The sequence below is a fragment of the Ambystoma mexicanum genome, chromosome 2p, assembly GCF_040938575.1.
Source record: "Ambystoma mexicanum isolate Mex_15411 chromosome 2p, UKY_AmexF1_1, whole genome shotgun sequence".
Lineage (NCBI taxonomy): Eukaryota > Metazoa > Chordata > Amphibia > Caudata > Ambystomatidae > Ambystoma > Ambystoma mexicanum.
Genome location: NC_090923.1, coordinates 317,800,236 through 317,823,563, shown reverse-complemented (window position 1 = coordinate 317,823,563; position 23,328 = coordinate 317,800,236). Strand labels below are relative to the sequence as shown.

Below are 23,328 nucleotides of genomic sequence, written 5' to 3'. Positions count from 1 at the left end.
ATGATCAACAACAGACCTCTATTTTCTAACTATCATCTGCCATCAAGTTCTTGATGCTTGCCTACTCTCTCCATCTTAATTTGTCCGAGACTGGGAATCTTTTTTCCCTTGCTTCTGTCCCTCACCTCCTTCATTTTCTTCTTCCTGAATTTCTCTTTCCCACTCTCTATTCATTGCCTAGATGTCATTGTTGTAACCCTGTCTCTTTTTCCTCCTACCTCTCTACTAATGTTCACTCCTGCAGTTTGCAACTTTACAATATCCACAAGAGTCATCCTGTTCTCGATTTCTCATCGACTAAGACACTTATTCGCACTCTCTCTAATATTTCCTTGTCTTGATTATTGCTCATTGTTTCTCCCTGGCGTATGCTTGTGCTCCTTTGAATTCTATTTTCAAATCTGCTATTGGTTCTAGCTCCAACTTAGTTCTTCTATTGCACCATCCTTAGCCTCCCTTAGGTGGCTTTTTTTCTGTGTTCTCTTATATCCATTGATTCCCCATTGATTCTTCTCCTCGGTCCCTATGCTCATCCACTCATCCCCGCCTCTAGTGCCCAGTCTCTTTTCAGTTTCGTTTTCCACCTTGCTCAAAACTAATCTTTTCAAAACAAATCTTTTCTCCACTTCTAACCCTTAAAATCGTTAATTAATACCCATGCATTTTAGTTTTGGCTGTAACTTATGTACAGTTCTTAGCCATAAGTGCTTTATAAGTCCCAATAAATAAAGTATATTTATTTATTTATTTATTGAGCATATGTTAGGCGCCTATACAACAAAATGGTGTTTCCAGGCTCCACAAGGCAAGTGGGGAGGGAGCAAAGGGGGTAAATAACAATGGCAAAAACTAAGCCATTCCGACGTGCGAGTGCAGTGTAGAGAAGTGCAGGAGATAGGGAAGGGAGGGTGGGAAGGGACAAGGTAAGGGCTAGTGCTGGTGGGAGCCTGGGAGGGAAGTGCCATGGAGAGCCAAGGGAGGAGGCCACTGACTAAGTGCTAGGGCAGAGGAACCCCAAGAGTGGGATGCACAGCTGCCAGACAGTGGACCCGCAAGGGCAGTGCTGAAAGGTAGGAGGATGCTGGTGCAGGCTGGGTAGAGGACCTGGTAACCTGTAAGATTCATGAGGGCCCAGGCCACCATTCTCAGTGGCAGTGGGGTGATTCGCGGGGAAGGGAAAGCGGTAGAGAAAAGCTGTGTTTTGAGAAGGTTCCAGAACTTAAGGAGATCTGGCTCAATTCCGAGAGGGGCAGGGATGCTGTTCCAAAGAGAGGCACTGCCAAAAAGAGACCTGCCCCCTCACACTCTGTTTGGAGAAGCATTTGACAAGCAGAGAGTTGGAGTTAGAGGAGTGGAGGGCTCTAGCAGGGAAGTATTTAAGGAGAGAAAGTTGGAGATAACATGGTCCCAGGCCCCAGAATGCCTTGTGGGTGATGCAGAGGGCCTTCAATCTGATCATTGTGGCCACTGGGAGCCAATGGAGAGATTCTAGGGCTGGAGAGATACAGTGCCTGGACTGAAGGCCAAGGATACGTCTTGGAGCCCTGTTCTGGATAAGCTGAAGGGGCGTAGGGAGGAAAGTGGGTGATTGATGAAGATGCTTTTGCAGTAGTTCAGACTAGAAAGGACCAGAGCTCTGGAGACATTGAGTTTCTGGGGAAAGGTGAGGAAAGGGATAATGCCTCTAAAGAGGGGAAGCTGGAAGTGGGCCTTCTTGGCAAGGTCCAAGATCTGTGGGGTGAAGGAGAGAGAGGAGTTGAAGATGACCCCAAGGTTTTTGGCCTCACAGGATGGTGAGGGTATAGGGCCCAAGGTTGGCAGCCAGAGAGTAGTAGGAAAACAGGGCACAGGTGTCCCAATAAGAAGGACCTCCGTCTTACTGACATTAAGACAGAGATCATTAGCCGCACACCATGCCTGGATGGTGGCCAGACAATCAGGGATGAAAGAGGAGGAGTAGGTTATGCTGTAGCACTTTGAAGCATCGTCTATGCGCTAGATGGAATTAACAATAAACATCTTAGGCCAAACAACCAGACATACCCAAGGAAGATGGTAAAAAACTGCTTTAATCTCAATGAAAGAAAGCAGGGAGTTGTACAGCTATCAAAATAGATGCATGAATAATCACGTTTCCTCTTGTGTATACAGAGATTTAATGTACTTTTTCATACGTCATCTATGACATCATCCTATGTGGCATTTTACAAAACCTATTAACGGGAGGGATTGGATTAGGGTAACATATCTGCTTGTAGAATCATATAAGTGTTAATATCTCATTGGCTGCCCCTTGTCTATAGGACACGCCCTGAGCTACTTCGACATACGTAGTATACTGATTATAGCCGAGAATATGGCAGCGGATTGGTAATTGCAACATTGTATGTGAAAGTTCGTGGCAGGCCTTATGATTTGTTGGCAACCCCATCCAACCTTGGACTTTCATCTAGGTGCTCGAGATGCGTAAATTAATTTCTTGTTTTCCCAATTAGTCCATCATATGTCATCGACCTTATCCTTAGCCAAGGCCTTCTGTTTGTAGTTGACCTCGTAGTCTGATGACTGGTCTGGAACATTGAGGGGATATGAACAGACCATTATCTCCATTTTAATGGCTAGCCCTTATTTTCGACTTCTGAGTCACATGTTAGGAGACCACGATTTTGTCAATTTCAGCCTTTTATTTAGGACTATTTGATTTAATTAAACAGGGTGCCATTTCCCTCTCTGGCCTTTAGAGACTTGCTCATTCCACCTCACATAGGCTTTTGCCCTCGTGATTGTTCAGTACTTGGCACTTGCAAATGTCCTTGTCTCTCCAATTCTTAGCAGAAATATGTCTTATGCACATGGTGCATTCCTTTGACTCCCTTTGTGCCTTGCACCCATCTCACGAAATCAGCTTCTGGATCCTCGGCAAGGAACTCCCTTATTCTTCACGTGAAAACAGCTTCTTCACCAGTTCTTCAATTTGCACTCCTAGGCTCATCCTTTGAGGTTAAAAGGTTTAATTCTTAAACCAGGCCATCCTCCATTTTCTTCCAATGGCAGTCATAAACATTGTGTATATACCTCCTTTTAGCAAGCTTCTATGTATCCTTTCTACCTTGTGTTACAGCGTATTTACAGTTATTGGTCAGCAGGTTATTTCATCTTCTTTCATTCACAGTTACTTTGTCTTTAGGTACATGCTTCTCTTTGTGCTTCAGTTACATTGTCCGTTTTAAGTATTTTCATATCGTTTCGGCATATGTTCTTCTTTATGACATCATTCTGTCATCTTCAGACTTTATTTAGAGTTCATCCATATTGCTCATAATCACATTCTGACATCTTGGTAGTTGACAACCTTCCTAGTAGCATTCTTCCACTGGGTATCTTCTGAATAGCTGTCTGAGTGCATATCGTCTTTCATACAATCGACGCAGTATGGACATGTCGCCTAAACTTGTGCATGGGTTTCCAATTGCAGATCTTCGTCTGCTACTCCAATAAGACAGTGGTGAGGGGGCAGGGACCATAGGAGAGGCATCCACCTGCTGCTCTACAAGGTAGTAGGGGGAAGTTTGAAAGAAAGCTCTGTGTGATCAGAATAACACTGGAAATGAGGAGGGAAGGAGGAGATCAGGTGAGCCAGAAGGGTGAGATAGATATTGAAGAGCAGCAGTGATATGATAGAGTCCTGGGGAAAGCTACAGGTAGAGAGTGAGGTGACGGAGGAGAAAGGGCCCAGTTGCAACTGGGAGGGGCAGTTAGTGAGGAAAGAGGTCAGCCAGTCTAGTGCCCGGACTATGGTGCCGAGGATATCATAGAGCCTTTTTATGAGGATATAATGGTTGACCGTGTAAAAGGCAGAGGAGAGATCAAGGAGAAGGAGAACAGCGGGATAATTAGAGTCAAGCTTTGCAAGCATGTCTTCAAGGGAGTTCAGTAGAGCAGTTTCCGTGCCTCTGAATGCCCGGAATCCGGATTGATGGTCATGGAGGCAACCAACAAGTTAGGTATGAAGGATCAAATGGGGGAGGACCAACATCTCCAAGAGTTTTCCCAGGAAGGGGGCGGTGGAGATGGGGTAAGTTATCCGGGCAGGAGGGGTCAGCAGACAGCTTTTTTAGGAGAGGATGCACAAGGGAGCACTTGAGGGATAGAGGGAAAGAGCCAATGGCAAAGGAGTGGTTACAGAGGTTGGCAAGAGCCAGGACAAGAAAGGAGATGTTGTCCTTAATGGTTCCAGAAGAGCCGGGGAGCACCAATTTGAATGAGACCTTCATATAGCGGACAACTTTAGAGACCTCATTAGGTGCTATGGGCAGGAGGGAGGAGAGTGGAGGGTGGAGGGAGGGGAGCCACGGGAGGCAGGGGAGCAGGAGTGGAGATGGGGGTGGTAGAGAGTGATGATAGGATGTCCTCAGTTTTGGATGTAAATTGGGAGGCCAAAACGAAGCAGAGAGCCTGGAAAGGGAGGAGAGAGTTGGAGACTGCAGTTGGATTGGTGAGTTCCTTGCCAATTTTCAATAGTTCAGCCGTGTTGTTAGTGGCTCCAGAGATGCAGGATTGGATGTGGGCCCACTTCTTGGAGCAGATAGAAAAACAATATTGCAGGCGGCAGGCCAGTTTGTCTGAGGATGAACCAGATGTTTGCCACTTCCGTTCAGCAACTCTACACTTATGTTTCACAGAAGCTAGAACGGAGTCATACCAGCCGTTGCACTTGTAGGCAGGCTTCAGGAAAATCCTCATGACAGGGGCAAGTACAGAGTCAGAGGGAGAGTCAGGGGCTGGAGGGGGATGAAAGTAGAGGCAAAAGCAGTGACTGACACTCGTTTAATCGGTCGAATGGCAGCGAAGGAGGCTGGCAGTGCAGGAGGTGGCTCAGACAGAGGGCCGAGAGGCCCCAAGTGCGAGGAGAGGAGAGAGTGGTCATCAATGTGTTGATCTTTTAAACTGGTCTATAGATAACAAGTTCACAAAGTACGAGACCTCCACACAGATGGATAATGCCCTCGTCATTTTGACAGAACATCCTTCAAAGCCTTTCACTCCTCATCCCGGCAAAGGCAAGAATGTTCTTTTTCTTGACAGTAGGACAGCTCATCTAGCACACACCATCAAAAGAAGCAACATACCACTCCACAGGGCTTATTCTCCCAGCAACTAGTCATAACCCAAGCCCAAGCACTGACTTGACCACCCTGGTTCTCTCCTCCCCTATGGGAGAACAGATCCAAGATCACCTAATGTCATGGGCAAACTTATAGATAAATACATAGGTGCTGTTAGTGATAGGAAGTGTTTCAAGCTTCCTCTTCCAACCTTTACTGATTCACATTCCCCTCGTTTTCAACTTCCTCTTTGAGGAAGTGAAAGCTCCAGTAGATCCTACTCGTAGAGTAAGTTCGCAGAGTGGATGTCAGGCTTCGTCTCGAGGTTCTTCGTAGATCAGGAAAAAGCCAGGCAGGCCTGTGCACTATTCTCATCATCTCCTTTTTCAATTTACATCAACCCCAGTAAAGGTTCAAGATGACTTCACAGTGGGTCTGAAAGAGGCTTACTTTAATACAGCAGTATGACCTCAGTATCATCAATAACTCCATTTCCCAATGAGCTTCCGACCGTGTCAATATAGGTTTCCCACCTTGGCCATAGAATAGCCCTATGGGTGTTTACAAAGCTTGTGTCAGTAATAGCTTTCCATCAAGGCCTTTTGGGACTACTTGCTATCACTATTTTGTCTTATTTCAAGTCTTCTAGAAACCTAATCGACTCGGCAGCCCCTGATGGAACTCCCATTTGCCTGAGTGCTCGCGATCAAAAGAAATATCTACTGATACATCAACCAACTCCGATTAGCTATACTTGGGATGCAAGGGTAGCTTGCTCCTTCCCTACACTAGAGGTAATATGGGAATCTGAATTTAACATTCTTCTTCTTCTCCAACACATCATCCTAATGGTTTCTAGGAAAACTCCATGACTTCCTGGGTTCTGGCGGTTCCCCTGGCAAGACACAAAATGAGGAACATTCTTCCACAAATGTCAGTCCACTGTAACCAGGCGGCTCAGAGTCAGTCATCCATCTTTACTGTGCACAAAGACATATTTCTGACTCTAAAGGACTTTCTTCTAGTGTTCTCCAGCAAGAATGTAATGATCCTAAAAGAGAAAATGGCCAACATGTTTTGTATAAAGCGGAAGGGCAGAACCAACGTCCCCCACCCCCTGTCAGCTGGCAGTTGAAATATTGGAATGGATCTTTCAATGAGACATTCTTCTCCAGTTGGCACACTTATCAGGGACACTGAATAAAGAGGCGGATTCCACGAGCAGGTTATCCAGGTCAAATCATGAGTGGGAGCTACACTGGGAAATAGTGAGAACCTTCTTTGAAATGTGGGACATCCCTCTAGTAGAATGATTTGTGAATCACACCAATACCAAATACTTTTACATCATTCAATATTAAAAATATTAATACATATATGTTTTAAAAATATTAGTAGCTCATTCAAATACATATATTGTCCAGTTTCAAACACATTTCAAGCCATTAGTACATATATGGTACATTTTACAAACACATTTCACAAACATATTTCTAACTTTTTAAAATGTATTTTAAGCTCTTTAAAAATTCTCATTAAAATCTTTATGTTACGAACATATATTAATATGAAATAATTATATTACACTAATTTAATTATTGTTGATTCGTCATTACAACTTCATATTCCAATTCCATTCCAGTCCAGTCCTTTTAATAACAATATCCCAAATTTTGCTTAATGCAGTAGTCAAAGACAAATGTGTTCCAACCAAACACCTGTGCCAGAATGTTTTGGGTTTAATGTGATGCAAATTATAGACAAATCTTCCCAAATATAGCATATATTCATGGACCAGTATCATACATTCCGTTAAGACAGGTCTATTACTTTCTAACATATTTTGTTTTTTTACAAATTCTACAATACCTATCCGCTACTGCTATTCCATGTCTAGGACTATATACCTCTTATTATGCATCATGGATGGGTCAGGGCCCAACTCCTTGGGGGTCAGATTCACCATGCCTTGGGACAGCATAAAAGCGTACTTATTTCCTGTCTTTCCTTTGTTGTACAAGATCCTGACCAAATACATGGTGAGACAGGATTTCTCCACACTTGCCAGTGATGTTCTGGTTTGAACCACATCAACCTATCTTTTTACCTCCACTGTTTGTTCCTCTGTGGCCCGATCTACTGAGCCAACAGAGGGGACTGGTTCTTCATCCCTCCACACTATCTCTGAGATTAGCAGCCTTGTGACAATAAGCCTCGAGCCGGCGGGCCAATACCGCCCCAGGCAATGCCCCCGGGGCCATAGTAACTGAAGCCCCGGGGGCATTACCATGGGTGGTATTGGCCCGCTGTCGAGGGGCTTATAGACATTATTGCCGCAGCCCGTTAGACTGGGGTACTAATAGCATTTTTTTCTGTTCCGAAACACTGCGCCGGGTTTCGGAACAAAAAAAATAAAGTCAAATAAACTGCCCCCGGGAAAGGGAAAGCGTAGTCCATTTTCCCTTTCCATGGCGGCCATCGGGAGTGGACACGCGGGTATGCTCCCAGCGCGTTCGCTCCCGAGAAAAGTAAAAAGAAGGTAAGTTGGAGTTGGGAGGGTGGAGAAGGGATAGTTTGGAGGGGACAGGAGTGGAGGAAAAAAAAACTTACCTGAGTCCCCGGCGGGGGACGATGGGGAGGCTCAGAGCGGCAATTGCCCCGTTTCGAGCCTACTCATTGGCTAAGGGGCCGCCACGCCCCCCGCCAGGAACAAAAGGCACGTAAGTGCGTTCAAGAGATTCCCGGCCTGCTAATTCCCCGGCGAGGGCCAATCAGAATGCTTTTTGCATTCTGGTTGACCCTCGCCGGGTACTAATGTTTTTTAACAAACTGGCCTTATTTCACCCAAAGTACATGAGAGCACCATTTGCAGACATCACTAGTTTTATTGGGTGAAACTGCCAAACACCTGTGAGGGGTCAGTGAGGGGTCAGTGGGAGGTCAGAAATTAGAGACAGACACAAAGTGGTAGTGTTTTCAACATCAGACATATTTATTAAAAGCAAACGGTTGGATAAAGGCCTCTCTGTCCCTATTCTAAAGATAGTCTCCCTGCCTAGAAAACTAAAACTAAAGATCAGTCTGTGTCTTGTCCTCAAAATTATATAAACTGTAGTTTTGGCCAAAGCATATCTGACACTCACTCTAAAAATGAACAGCTAAGAAGTGTAAGAAAAAAGTGTCTCTGGCGTATGTTTAACCAAAATGTTCAAAGGTGAAATAATTATATAAATCCAACAAACATAGATTCTCCAAAAGAGCAGTCCTTGGATCCAGAGGGTAGTTCCCTTCCCCTGGATTATTGCAGGAAGGATGGCGGAAATGTCTTCTCCTAAATAACATTTTCTTAAGGAGGGAAAGAATGTCTCTTCCAAGTCTAGGAAAAGGGTTTCTTTCACACAACTTATTTCAAGGATGGTAAAATGTCTTTTATAAAACTGCTTCAAGGATGGAGAGAGTATCTCTTTTGCCCAGTTGCTTCAAGGATGGCAAAATGTCTCTTTTACACAATTGATTAAAAGATGACAAAGTGTCTTTTTTGCACAATTGCTTCAAAGATGACTTACTGGCATACTCCCTTACCAGGAATTCTTCAATAGTTTCCTCATATTCCCTGGTATACTCTCCTGCCAGGTATCTGTATACAATGCCTCTTTCTTTCATACACTTTGAGTGGACTTCCTGGTATACTATCCTGCAAGGCATCCCCTTCTGGGTTCAACAGATCCCCTGGTGTACTCTCCCAAAAGGTATTATTCCCCCAAAAGGCTCACTGCCTGATATATCCCAATTATCAGGTCTTCTTTAAATGTTCTCTTTATTTCCTAGCATAGCACATTTGTACTCCTGTACTGTCTATACTTCATTGACTCTGGATTTAACTTGTACCAAGCTTCCCCATTTGGACCTCTCATATATGAAGACTGTTTCTTAACTTCTTCACCAATACTTATTTGCTTATGGCAATGCTTGCTACAATTTACCCCATATGAACATCTCATATATGGAGACTCGCTCAAATCTTGTGTTTCAGCTTCTTCATTAACATTCATCTGCATTTGCTCCAGCTTTCCCCATATTGACATTTCAGGCATGAGGAATTGTGCAAATTAATTCTAATTTACTTAGTCAATAGTCAAAATGCATTTTCAATTGTCCGTGTGCTTGTCGGAATGCCCCGGGGTTCTCACTGTCTCTGGGCCAACTCACTTGTGTCTCATGGCTTTTCTGACCTCCCGCACATCTCCGCGGCAAAGTCTCAATGTGGGAATGGTGTCCCCCTCTTAGCACACCCGCTTTTAGCTCTTCGCTCTGTCTCGTTTTCATTTGCCGGTAAAGTGGCTGCTTTTCGGTTTGACTGCATTCTACAAAGCTTTTTCTTTGCTGCTGGTCCCCTCGTGGATTTTCCTTAGAGCCTGTCATGCTTCTCTGTGTCTCTCCCCACTACGGTATGAATTGCTGATAAGCAGCAGCTTGGGAGCACCTGCCTGCTTCAGTGCGGTCTGCTCCTGTGCGTCTGCCTTCACGTGCGGTACTGCCTCCCGCTTTGCTCAAGCTGATTCTCTGCTCTTCACCTTCTGATTGCAAGTGAAGCCCATCTTTAAATGTCCCATGCATCTGATTCACCTTTAACAACTAGTCTGCAGGTTTTTCTTACGCTTTCATTCAATCCACACTAACTCCTTCTCCATCTTCCTCATCTCAGTACCTGAGGCACTATGGGAGTTTAAGACTGTAGGATTAATAGGACTTCTAAAGGGATTTTGTTTGGATTTTTTCTTACTACTAAATCATCAGGGATAGGAGATGTGATTTGTGTGTTATGTACATATGAGGTAAGAATGGCCTTCAGTCCAGAATGGTTTTCAAGAAAGGATTGATTTGTATAGTGACAGCATGCTATCAGGGATTTAGGAATTATAAGGTCCTCATTTATAAAGGAAGAATATTGAGTTTTCCCTGATGGAGTCACCACATCTCCCCGACAGCCATCTCCTCCCATTAGATCCTCCGTCACAATACCACCCCCAGGTTCAGGATCAGGTAGCGGCTGCCGTCCCCTGGCCGCATGGGAGAAGATCTTAGGCTGGGGACCAGAGATGACTCCAAAGGAGCCATCACCAACCCAACACCAATTTACCCCTAACATAACTTTAATACCCGTCATATACAGAATCTCAAAACACTGTTTATAATTCTGCCACTAGGTGGCTCCTTGTCATTCTACGGGCGTGAGAATGCCTGCACCTTCCTGCACTGGCTCTGGTCACAAATGTGCTGAAAAGAGTTTTTGACATAGGTGTCTTTTCAAGCCTATAGGCCTTCAGGCAGCCACCACTCTCTGTAGCAGTGGTGGCTGAGGTGTTTAAAGCCTTCCTGGGGCATCCGTGGTTGGGGCCCAGAGTTGTAATCTAGTGTGAGCCTCATCAACTTGGCAAATACCTCATCAGCTAGGTAGCCCCTAAATTAACTGTGTCTCAAGATTCAATTTGTCCCACTGTTTTCCACTGTTCCATTTACCCCACACTTGAATTCTTTTGTTGCTCTGTCTCAGACTGCCCTTACAAAACAGTGGCACATTCACACCTGACTTTAATGTGCCAATATAGCATTGACTTTAGGATTGTTGCTTTATTGGGCCATGTGTTCGTGAAGGATAGCAAGCCATGCACGATTGACTTTCCTTCTCTCCCCGGCACTAGCTGCTTTCAGACCAGGGCCTTTATGGTGTCACATTGGAGTGATCATTACCATTTCTTTCATTTCTCACCCATGCTCCAAAGACTTGCTGTTGGAAATGCTTTCCAATAAATTCCCTATGGGAAATTTGTAAGCTTCACTCAGCCAGGTTCTGTGCCCACAGACGGTGGGTTAGAGTTGGTGGTGGTAGCGGCTATAGCAGTAAGTGGCTTTGGCCAGAATAAATTTGAATATAGAGGTAGGACGTGTTCATCACTTATAGACTACAGCAGTTTTTTTGAAGCAGGTGACCCTACAAGACTTGCTTTCCTTGTGTGTACAATACAACATTACACATTGGCAGTCACCAAGTCTGCAATTATTACAGTGGCTTTTGTTTCGAAAGGCAAGGAGAGCATAGTTGGTCAGATTTGCAGCTTTATGGCTGCTGTAGAACATGTCTTTTACCGTCATATGAAGCTGCAGCACTTGCAGCCAATAGCATACCTGAAAACATGAAAACATAGTAAAACATTATGGGCTGTATTGTCCATTTGTATGTGATGCAGAATAAGACACACATTGGTGCAATAACTCACAGATCTGCATCCTTTGGGTATGCATATTTCTTGGTGTAAAACACCTCTCAGCTCAAGCAGGCATAGTCAATGTTGAGGGATCATTGGAGTTGTCATCTAAAACATCAGGAGAGATTCAGGTTGCAGACTCCTGCACTACTATAACTCTTAAAACCAAGCTGCATGCTTACTGTACATATATTCAGGTTCAAGGAGGGAATTAATTGTCTAGAGCCTGAGATGTCCGTTTTAGGATTCCTCTGCTGTGCACTGTACAGTATATGGAAAATACGAAGTAATGCACACAGCATTTCTACACTGATCATGAGAAAATGTTTTAAGAGCCCAGTGTGTCTCACGAATGACCCAAAACAAAGTGGCGGTAATGAAATGATGGACCTTTTTTGCCACACTCGTAATGACTCCCATTGTCATTTGCCATCACTATGCTGCCTGATGTGAGTGGACCCCATAAGGTAGCGACCAGCTCCACGGTTACTAAAGCTTCAGTATCCACACAGTGGATACTGTGACTTTCAGAGTGAACCATTTAACTCTTTGGTCTGTTTGTGACAATTGTGCCACACAAAACATATTTCATGATAGGCTTCACACCCAAAGAGCCTGACACACTGGATAAGTGCCATTGGTGTATGACTTCATCTGTTTTTATTTCTGCAAACAATCAGCTGTGATTCACACTTGTTTTTTCTTTTGCTTTTTTAATAAACAGATTGCTAAAGTTGGGGTAGCAGAAAGTGGCACAACGAACAAAGCTGAATCGCAGGTATCGCGGATGGTCCTGCTAATGATAATAGCCTTTCTGATCTGTTGGCTACCGTACGCACTCTTTGCAATGACAGTGGTTGCAAACCCAGGAATTCACATTGACCCTATCATGGCTACAGTTCCCATGTACCTAAGTAAAACCAGCACTGTCTACAATCCTATCATTTACATTTTCATGAACAGACAGGTAAGTCCATTATATAAAGGCACACATTTTTTGTTGGAACATTTTGTAACCTTTTAAAAAATACACATTTAAGCAAGAGTTTTATTATTACAGCTTGTGCAATTTCTTTTATACAGGAAGACAATATGAAATAAATGTATTGTGTTATTGTATTCTGTTGTTTACGGTGTTCTTTTCTATAGAATGTGGCTGTTTCCTGAAAAATACATGAATGCTCTGTACATTTATGGCAAACCAAAAAAAGATACAACAGCATTATCTAGATGATCCAACCAAGAATGCTGCTCCCAAGCTGAACACCTGAATGTTGTGCCCTATTCGCTAAAAGAAAATGCCTATCCAGAGCACTGTGGCCGTGCTCAGGAAAGGCGTATCACATTATCAGTTGCACCCACCACTTTGACATAGCTGGTGTACAAGCTCCATCCATGCTGTTGTTGGTAGTAATGCAAATATCTGCAACTTCTTTGTAAGGAGACCATAGTGCGACTACTGGGGGAGTTGAAGGGAGGAGTCTGAAACTACATCGATCAATGGTGGGATTGGGTCCCTGGCGTTAGTAGTGGCGCTGGATTAGACGGCTGTCACATATTAGGGTGATGCCTGTGTGGAGGCTCACTCAATCACTGCTGGACACAATGTTTTCATGTTGCTTGTTTTTATTGGTCGTTTAAGGGGCAATTAATTGCCCGCGTCTTGCAAGCAAGTATTGGTACATTTGCATAATGAAAAAAAGCCAACACGTGTTTCGGACAGGGGTCTTTATCAAGGCAGAGAATTGCAGGACTGGGGGGTCTAATCCAGCGCCACTTATGCCAGGGGTCCAACCCCATCTTATCCTTTCTCACGAACATCGGGACTTCACAAGCTCTGTTCTCACGAACGTCGGGACTTCACGAGCTCTGTCCGGCAGGAACCCTGGAACGGCTGCAGGAAGAACAACACACAATCGATTCACCAAGCAGATCAGCCCAGGCATCCTACCTTTCCTACAAGCTCCTATGCTCCCTGTACTTGATCAATAGTGGTCCTCCTTCCCCATCTAGGAGCCTGCCCTCTCCTGCCCAAGTGACCCCTGTAAATGTAATCCCCTCCTGGAACATCCAACCCCACCATGAATGCAAACATGTAATGGCTTTAGTGATCAAACAACACAATCTATTGACACTTTGAAAGGAAAACCGCATCTAACTCCACTCCATGACAGTTCACGAATGGTCAACCTTCAAGCTAATCTACACTACTAAATTCTCTAACATCCTATCATTCTTCAAGCCTACATCGTCTAAGGACGAGTTTAACCCACTGCAATCATCAAGTCACTCCGAAGCCCAGTGCCCCTGCCCCTCCTCCAAATCATCAACAATTTGATCTCACAAAGAATGTTATCGGCATCCCTCAAAACAGGCTTAACCTGCTCGCTTCTTAAAAATAAACAAATTGGTTCCTAGATGACCCAACAAACTACTTATCCATCAACAAACTTAACTTTTTAATGCAAAAAGAATTTAAAAACTGTGGCCCTCGAACTGTACGTATAAATGGACAGTTATCGCTTACTGCAGGACTAGAAATCGGTACTCAACACAGGTGCAGTACTGAAATGGCCACCATATGTGTGGTCAATTAAAGTTTTTGTATTTCAAAGGGGATTCGTGTTTCCTTGCCCTACTTGGCCATCAGCAGCATCATCAGATACCATAGACCACACAACATTCACTTTTGTGGCTACATGAATGGGGTTCGCAAACTCTGTGCTCGACTGGTTTGCCTCTTAAATATTAGACAGACGTTAGCGCGAAACATTCAGATCATTGCGTGTTCCACTCACATCCAAGGCTCCATCCTGTCATCAGTAATCTTCTTTAACCTGTACACTGCACCTGTAGGAGCTTGTCTTGCTTTCCCTGACATCTCGATACATACATTTGGAGGTGACACTCAGCTTTGCCTGAAAGTCAACTACCTAGAAAATACGGTACAGCTAAAATACTTTCTTGCCCTCCTTTAATTCTGCATGAAAAAAACCTACCTGGATTGAAACCTCATCAAACACTTACTTTGCTCTCCCCAGCAACCCAACCAAACTACCCGTAGGTGCCATGTTTCTGGGGTAAACCATCGATTGAAATCAAATAACATGCTGGAAAAAAAAGTTTAGGGTCTATTCTCACTCCTATCCAGAATCAAACCCTTCTTAACCCTTTCTGACTTCAAGGTGGGCGTATAATCCTTAGTCCTGTCGCAGATGGTCGAACACACTCCTTGCAGGTGTTCTAACCTCAGCTGTTGTGTCATCAAAGCTGTACAATATGCACTAAACAAGGTATTGGTTTATCCACTGCGCATAGTCCATCAATTTAGACCTGTGTTGAAAGAGGTCGAAAGACGTGTTGGAAGGAAAAGCTAATCACTGCTTGTAGATAAAAAGCTCTGGAAAAAGAAAGATTCAAAATATATATTGCGTGCAATAATTTAGGCGGAATCTGAACACTGACTATTAGTGCTTGAAGCTCAATTGGTGGACTATGCACAGTGGATAAACCAATAACTTGTTTAGTGCACATTTTTGATGTTGTCTCATAAGGGGACTGGGAGTCTGGATTGGTAATCCTCGCAGTTAGGATGTCTAATTGTGTGTATTTATAAGATAAGTAAACAGGAACCTTTGTAAAGTTGTTTGCGCAGCAGAGTGCATGCCCGCCCTCCCCCATTCATTTGAGGGTGTATTTGTTTGAAAACAATGCATAGCAGATAGATTGATCACTAGGACCAGAAAATTCGATCATATCTTCCGAGTTTAGGAGCTCCTTTGGGTGCACATTCGACTCTGGATTATCTCCAAAGCATTCTGCATCATATTCAAGACCGTGGAATACATCCTGAGTATGGCAGGAGCGGAAAGAACTAGTGGTAACAGATGTTTGCAGCTATTAAAAATTAGACGTTTTGAAAAAAACTGGAGGAAATACCTCCATGGTGTTGTTCAATATATTTCCTCTGAAAAAATTGAGGAATGGCTGTATTATTTCCTACTGCCAGAAGAATTAGACGATTTTGAGTTTTTCACTTTAGCTTTGGAAAGGGTAAAGTAGATTGATGTAAGACATTTGAAAGCATGCTATTTGAAAAAAATTATTACATCTGAATACTAATAATATTTTCTGTCCCAAAATTAATTTTATTAATCGTTTACATGTGCATTATATCAAACAACAGCACATCAGCGACCATTTAGTTCGCAAAAGAAAATGAACAGGCATATTTTGTCGTTCAACTTGTTAACACAAATTAAACTCCCCTATCCCCTCCCTTCCACAAAGGGTTTTAGGCAGTATTCATCTAATCAAAGGCATTTAGGGCGACATGGCTTTTTATTCCACCAGCAGGTTCCAGTCATTTGTAGATCTCAAGAAACAGAGCCCACCCCATTTCCCTGCTCGGGGATAGTCCGTGGATGGCTCCTGTGGTGTTTTCCATGTCGAAAAGTTCTCTGGCTTTTCTTGCGCAAGTTTTTTCGGATGGGAGAGTCTGGAATTTCCAGCTGATTGTAATGCAGACCTTCGCCGCAAGTAGGACGAAGTGGGTCATGTGGGGGACTTTAACCCATCTCTCTTCTTGGTCTACATGTCCGAACAACACTAGTCTTGGGTCTATGTCCCTTGGTATCCCTTCTATGTTCCTTATCCATCTCAGCACTTCCTTCCAAAACGTTTGGGACACGGGGCATGACCATCACATGTGCCAGTAGTCCGCTGGCGATCGGCACCCCCTCCAGCACAGCAGGCTAGTCTGACCGAACATTTGTAAAGTCTCATGGGGTCGTATTGCCATCTGTGCAATAGTTTCAGAACACGTAGCTTGTACTGCGCCGAAATGGAGTTTTTTTGGGCTGTTCCACACATCTTTGACCACAGTTATTCTGACATTAATGGGCCCAGGTCTTTCTCCCATTTTTTTCTGAGGTTTTCGAGGTAGCTTTTTTGTTTCACAATAAGGGCTCCACACAAGCGCGAGGTAAGGCCTTTACTTGAGAGGCTTTCACTGAGTATTCTTTTCGAAATTAGTGACATTTCTTTGAAGACATGATTTACATGTTGGCACCGTGAGCACACCTTTCAATTGCAGGTACATGAATGTCTGGAGAGGGCCCAGCTGTGGGGTTGTGTCTAAGTCTTGGATTGGTATACATCCCTCTCGCTTTACAAATTGTCTGACTCTCTCGAGGTCTGCTTCATACCATCCTCGATAGCGGCTGGAATCTTGGATTCTGTCTCTGATTGGGGGGAGGGGGGCACAGATACAGATCGTGGGGGAAGGCCATGTCGTAAGGCCTTCCATTTCCTCCTTCTTCCACCATGTGGTTAGGAGCGGACCCATTGCAAAGTGACTTATTACACTATTCGGGTATGCTTTTTGGGGGCCCAAGAGCGATTTGTCCAGTGTTACGGGTCTGAATAGATGATTTTCGATGGCCACCCATTGCTTCTGTTGGTCTCCTCTCAGATGTGGGATAATGGCTCGGAATTGGGCCGCTTGGTAGTATGTGTAGGGGTCCGGCAGCCCAGTTCCTCCCTTCTCCTTTGGCTGGATCAGGGTGTCGTATGTGATGCGTTGTTTCTTGCCTTGCCACAGGAACTTCATGAACATAGTTTTCAATTTGGCGAAGTGTGATGATGGGACAGTGATGGGCAGCATGTGGTATTGGTACAGGAGTTTGGGCATTATTACCATCTTTATGGCATTAAGCCGGCCCAGCCATGATATTGTGAGCTTGCTCCATCTATCAAGGCCTTTCGCCAGGTCGAGCAGTAATGGAGGCATATTTGCTTTATAAAGGTCTTCAAAGTCTTTGGTAATTTTGATCCCCAAATATTTTAGACTTTGCTGTGTGCTGGGTATCCCGAATGCGGTGGTGTGTCCAACTCCCAGGCTAACTGTGGCTTCGTATGTAAAAAGGGAAGATTTTTCCTCGTTCACCTTCAGCCCTACCCACTTTCCAAATTCTTTCAGCATATGCAGTAATGCTGGTATTGATGTGTTAGGATCAGCCAGGAAGAGCATGATATCATCAGCGAACATGGCTAGTTTGTGCTCTGTGTCGCCCACTGCAATGCCCTTTATGGCTGGTTTGCTCCTTAATATATTGCCAAGCAGTTTAATTGAAAGGGCATAGAGAAGCAGAGATAGGGGGCAGCCCTGCCTGGTACCCCTGGATAGAGGGAATTCCTGTGAGAGACTGTTGTTCACCACTACTCTGCCTCTGGGGTTCTTGTATATTGCTTGCATTCCCATAAGGAAGTGCTCCCCGAATCCCATTCCCTTAGGGTGGCCCAGAGGAATGCCCATTCCACTCCGTCAAAGGTTTTTTACGAGTCGACACTAAGGAGCGCATGATCCCAGGCCAATTTTCTAGAGTATTCCATGATGTCTAAGGTTTTTCTCATTGCGTCTGACCCTTGCCTCCCTTTAATGAAGCCCATCTGGTCTGGGTGTATCAGGCAGGGCATTAAGTCTTCCATGCTCGTGGCTAGGACTCTTGCGTACACCTTAACGTCTGTGTTCAACAGCGATATTGGGCGATAGGATTTGCATGATGTGGGATCTCTGTCTGCCTTGGGGAGCACCGCAATGTGCGCTATTGAGAAGGAAGGTGGGGCTTGGCCCGAGGCCTGTATGTGATTAATTAGCTTTGCAGGATGTAGGGACAGGGTCTTTCTGAAGTGTTTGTAAAACCCCATAGTGTATCCGTCTTTGCCTGGGGGAGGCGTTTGATTGTCACCTCTACTTCTTCAGGTGTTATTGGGGATTCATCTAGGAGAGCTTGTTCTGAATGTGTAAGATGGGTCAGGCCAGTTTTTTTTATATTCCCCCATATCTGCATCAGCTCTATTGCCTTCCAACGTGTATAGCTTTGCATAGTAGTCGGCAAAGTGGTTGGCTATTCCTACCAGGCAGTGCACCCAGCCCCCTTCCTCTGCTCTGATCTTGTCAACCCATCATTCTGCCCTTTGGGCTCTTAGCCTGTTGGCTAACATTTCATCTGCCTTGTCCCCTTTCTCGTAGAATTTATGTTTCAGGAGCATCTGCTTTCACTGCACATCACCCACCCCTAATGCTCTCAGCTCTTTCCTCTTATGCTTGAGCGTCTCCAGGTGATCTTTTTTGTATGATCCCAGGTCATGAAATCTCCCCTCTAGTTGCAAGATGTATTTCCCCAGTTGTTCCTCTTCTCTCTTGCGTAATGCCCCTTGTCTCATCAAGTGCCCCCTCCAGACTGTCTTTCCTGCTTCCCAGACTGTGGTGATCCCAATCTCCCCCGTATTGTTTATTTGGAAGTATTCCTGTATTGTTTTGTTTAGTTCCTGCGAGTAAAGCTTGTCCTTCAGGAGGAATTAGTTGCACCGCCATTTGGTCTCCCACCGGCTGAGCCCTTCCATTTCCAGTGTCGCCATGACTATGTCGTGGTTTGAGCATCCTATCGGGCGTACGTCGCTATTTCTAAATGTGAGTGAGGTTTCTCTGGTGACCAATAGGCAATCGATTCTGGTGAAGGTCCAATGGACTGGAGATCTAAAAGTATATCCTTTCTTTTCTGGGTTGAGTGCCCTCCAGACGTCCACCAGATCGGACTCATTTAAGCACGTTTGGAATCTGTTCCTGTGTGCTCCCGGGTACAATGGGTTATTGTTTTGGTCGTTTGCCTGTCCTTGTGGGGGTCAGCCCATGTGTTAAAGTCCCCCCCTATCACTATGGGGCCCTTGGCTGTATCTAGGTCTGGCAAGAAGAAAGGATATCATGACCTCCAACCTAGGTCTCCCCATTGCGGACACCTATTCCAGCACCTCTGCCAGACAAACCCTCACTGAAATCCTTTTTGTCGTGCCTTCACCAGATCTCTGGACCCCTCATATGATCTCTGTGCTCTGTCCTGTCTCCTCCTCTCCCATTAATGGTGGCACCCGCTGGGATGTCCTCATGGATTCCTTTGACTCCTCCAGAGTCATCATTAATGTCTACCTAAATGGCACTATCATGGTGCAAGGCCCTCAGGCCAATCCCCTTCTCTTTGATAGGTGGTTCCCTCACCTCATTAACTTTCTCTCCTCTCCAGCTGTCCCCTACTCTCCTCCTTTGGCTTTCCTGCCCTCTTTTCCTTCTTCCTCTGTCCTACCTCAACTTCTCTCCACACCTCTGCAGGGCGTACCCTTGATGTGTAGCCCTCCCCGGAAGGTCTTCAAGGCTGGCAACCTTCTCCATCTTGCCACTCTCAACTCTGGCTCTGCTGTCAAACACTCCCCTGACATCTGCCACCTCCTTGAAGAACTTGACCTTGATGTCCTCGGTCTTACCGAGACATGGTTAAGGGCCAGCTCTTTCACGTGCTTTGGCACTCTCCTTCCTGATGGCTACAAGATCCTCTCCGCCCCCAGATCCACCCGGACCAGAGGTGGTGTAGCCCTGATCTTCCCTAAGTGGATTCCTGCCTCTATCGTCCCTACTCAGACTTACTCCTCTTTCGAATGCATTGTCTGCAAGCTCTCGCTTTCTCCTAGTCACTCTGTTACCGTGGCTTCTATCTACCGTCCTCCTGGTCAAATCACCTTTTTCCTCTCAGAGTGTGCTGACCTCTCCTCCTCCCTCCTGGTCTCAACCACTCAATGCCTCCTCCTTGGTGACCTCAACATCCATCTTGATTCTCCCTGTTCCTCATCTGCGCTCTTTGGTGGTCTATGCGATTCACTGTCCCTCTCTATCCTCACCTCTGGCCCGACTCACTCTACTGGTCACACACTTGTTGTTTTGATCTCCTCTGGCCTCCCTCTCTCTATTCCCCTCACCACTCCTCTCTCCTGGAGTGATCACTGCCTCCTCTCCTCTCAACTCTCTATCTCCTCCCCTCAAGCCAAGCGTCCCCCAAGACTGCCACCCACCTTCTCGGACATCCGGCCCATGAAGCGTGTGTCAGTCGAGGCTTTCGCCGCCACCTTCTCCCCCCCTCCACCCAGGCCGACTCACACCTTGACACAGCTCTGGCCCTGATTTACTCCTCTATTTCTGCTACTCTTGATGCTCTTGCCCCTGTCATGAGGATCCGCTTGAAGTCCAAAGCCAAGTGCAATTCTTGGTATGACTCTGACCTTGCTGCACTTAAACGTAAGTGTAGGGGGGCTGAGAGAAAATGAAGGGCTTCTTGTTCATCCTCTGACAAACTGGCCTGCCGCCTGCTCCTAAGGCAATACCGACTCTCTGTCCGCACCAAGAAGCGAGTCCACATTCAAGCCTGTGTCTCTGTGGCATCTAACAATTCGGCCAAACTCTTTAAAATCTGTAAGGAGCTGGCCAATCCTGCTGCAGTCCCCACCCCACCTCTTGCCTCCCCGGCCCTTTGCAAGGCTCTTGCCTCTCACTTTATCTCTAAAACCCAGGACATCTTGTCCACCCTCTCCTCCATCCCCTCTCCTTCCCCCCCTCCGTCTCTGCCTACTGACCCTCCTTCAGCTACCCACCTACCTATTTCTCCTCCTTTCCTCTTTTCTCCACTGATGACGTTGCAAGACAAGTCCGATCTATGAAAGCCTCATCAAAACAGGCCCATCCCTGTTCCTCTAAAACCATTAAGGACCACATTGATGCCTTTGCTCCAGCCCTTGCCAATTTCTGCAGCCTCTCCTTTGCCACTAGATCTTTCCCCTCCCCTCTGAAGCACTCCCTTGTTCATCCTCTCCTTAAGAAACCTACAGTTGATCCTTCTTGTCCGCCCAATTTCGATTACTCCCTTTTGGGTAAACTCCTGGAAAAACTGGCCATCTCTCAACTTAGCCTTCATTCTGACTCCGTTGGTTCTCTCCACGATCACCAATCTGGCTTCAGAGCGGCCAGAAGCAAGGAAACTGCTCTCCTGAACATATGTGAAGATCATCTCTCCAACCTTGACTCTAACACTCCCTCTGTCCTTATGCTACTTGATCTCTCCTCTGCTTTCGACACAGTCAACCATACCACCCTGCTCAACCATCTCTGTGACAACCTGGGCATCACCGATCAGGCTCTGGCCTGGCTGACCTCTTTCCTCTCTGATCAACCCTCCCAAGTTCAACTTGGGTCTTTCCTATCTTCTATCTCCCTTTCTACCTGTGGTGTTCCCCAGGGATCTAACCTCTCGCCCTGGCTGTTCAACCAATACCTGGCAACTGTCGCCTACTGTATTTCCTTGTTCTGCTCTAATTTCCAGTGCTATGCTGATGACACCCAACTCATTTTCAGGCTTCCTTCAGCCACCTCGTCTCCTAATCGGCATTCAAAATTGGTGTGCCGCCAATGACCTTTGTCTAAATGGCAACAAGACCGAGATCCTCCTGATTGGTACACCTGCACCATCCTTACCCCTCACTCTCTGGCTGACCTCCCTTGGCCCACCTCCTACCCCTACTTGCAAGGCCAAGAACCTTGGTGTCATCTTTGAGAGAGAGAGAGAGAGTGTGTGTGTGTGTGTGTGTGTGTGTGTGTGTGTGTGTGTGTGTGTGTGTGTGTGTGTGTGATCCAACGATCAACCCTCAAGCAGAGCACAAGATGTGCATGCTAGAATTATGTTGCCTCTACTAGCCTCAACGTTTTATTAGATTTTATCGATTAATGCCATAAGCTTGAGAGTGGCAGAGCGATTACCAATGTTTGAAGATGGTAATCGCTCTGCCACTAGAGATGTTGAGTTTAGATGCCAGTTAAGTGGGTGTCCCATTCAACATGGCTTTGTGGATGATGTCAACAGTTTAAAAAAATATCCAGGCAGTAAAGCGGAGCCAGTGAAGCTCACGCAGGGAGGGAGAGATGTGGTTGAATTTGCAATGCCCGGTAACTAGGTGGGCTGCGACATGCAGGACAGCATTCGGGGTAGCCAGATGTGTGGTTGGGAGCCAGGTGAAGAGGCCGCTTCCCTTATCAATGTGCGTTTGAAAGGAGAGGCTGCTGCCAACAATGAAGCCTAAGGATTTGCTCGAGTCCGGCAGCTGCAGGGTGATTCCTTCCAGATGCATATTGTCAAGCCACATTAGGACATGATGTAGCTTGGTAGGGAGCCAGATGAGGACGAATTCAGTCTTGGTCGGGTTAAGCTTAAGGTAAGCATTCAACATCCAGGTTTGGATAGCCACCAGGTATTCATGGAGGTAGGAATGCCCAGCTGGGTTTTGTTGACAAATTGAGGACTGGATATGTTGGGGTCTTTTGGGAGAATTCCCAGAAGTTCGAAACAGAGGTTAAATATTATAGGAGAGAGGATGTAACCTACATGTAACTGGGAGTTGTTTGGATCTGAACTGACCCATCGGTATGGCTTTGTGTGTGACAGACAGGTAGGAGCAAACCCTTTTAGGATGGTATAAGAGAAACCGATCCTGTCAGCAAGGAGGATGATGAACGTCTGATAGTTGATGATGTCGAATGCAGCTGAGAGATCTTAGAGAACTAGGAAGCATGAGTCACCCGTGTCCATAAATTGCAACACTCCATCCACCACTTGGATGGTGGAAGTCTCGGTACTGCATGTGGTGCGGAAACAGACTGGTAGTCAGGAGTTAGCCAGTAGATGAGACATGACAGCTTTTTCTATGAGCTTCCTAATAAACATGAGGCTTGTGAAGGGTCTGTAGTTAGCTAGGTCCCAGCCTCAAGAGTGGGCTTCTTTAAAAGAGGTCACATGATATCTGTCTGTAGTGCATCTGGGAATGAATCCTCTTTGAGGGATGCGTTCACGATGCTGAGGAGCGCATTATGTGCCGGGCTGCTGAACTGTTTGATGAGGGAGTCCAGAACAACATCATCCGAATAATTAGTGAGTTTGAAGGAGGCAAGTATATCTGAGAGAGCTTTGCAGGACAGGTGCATAAAGTTGTGCAGGAGAGGGTGGAAAGCTGATCTTTGTCCAACTTGGAGGTGCCGCTGAGAGTTCCAATTTTGTTCATTTTGTTTATGGATAACATATTGATTC

General features: G+C 45.5%; 1 protein-coding gene across 1 annotated transcript in view; it reads left to right on the top strand.

Moving 5' to 3' along the window:
• LOC138566408 (parapinopsin-like) overlaps positions 1–23,328 on the top strand; it is a 219,484-nt gene that overhangs the window by 190,626 nt on the left and 5,530 nt on the right. Inside the window, exon 3 of the mRNA XM_069643638.1 lies at positions 12,096–12,338. Coding sequence (XP_069499739.1) covers positions 12,096–12,338 — 243 coding nt within the window. The remainder of the gene's footprint in view (positions 1–12,095; positions 12,339–23,328) is intronic.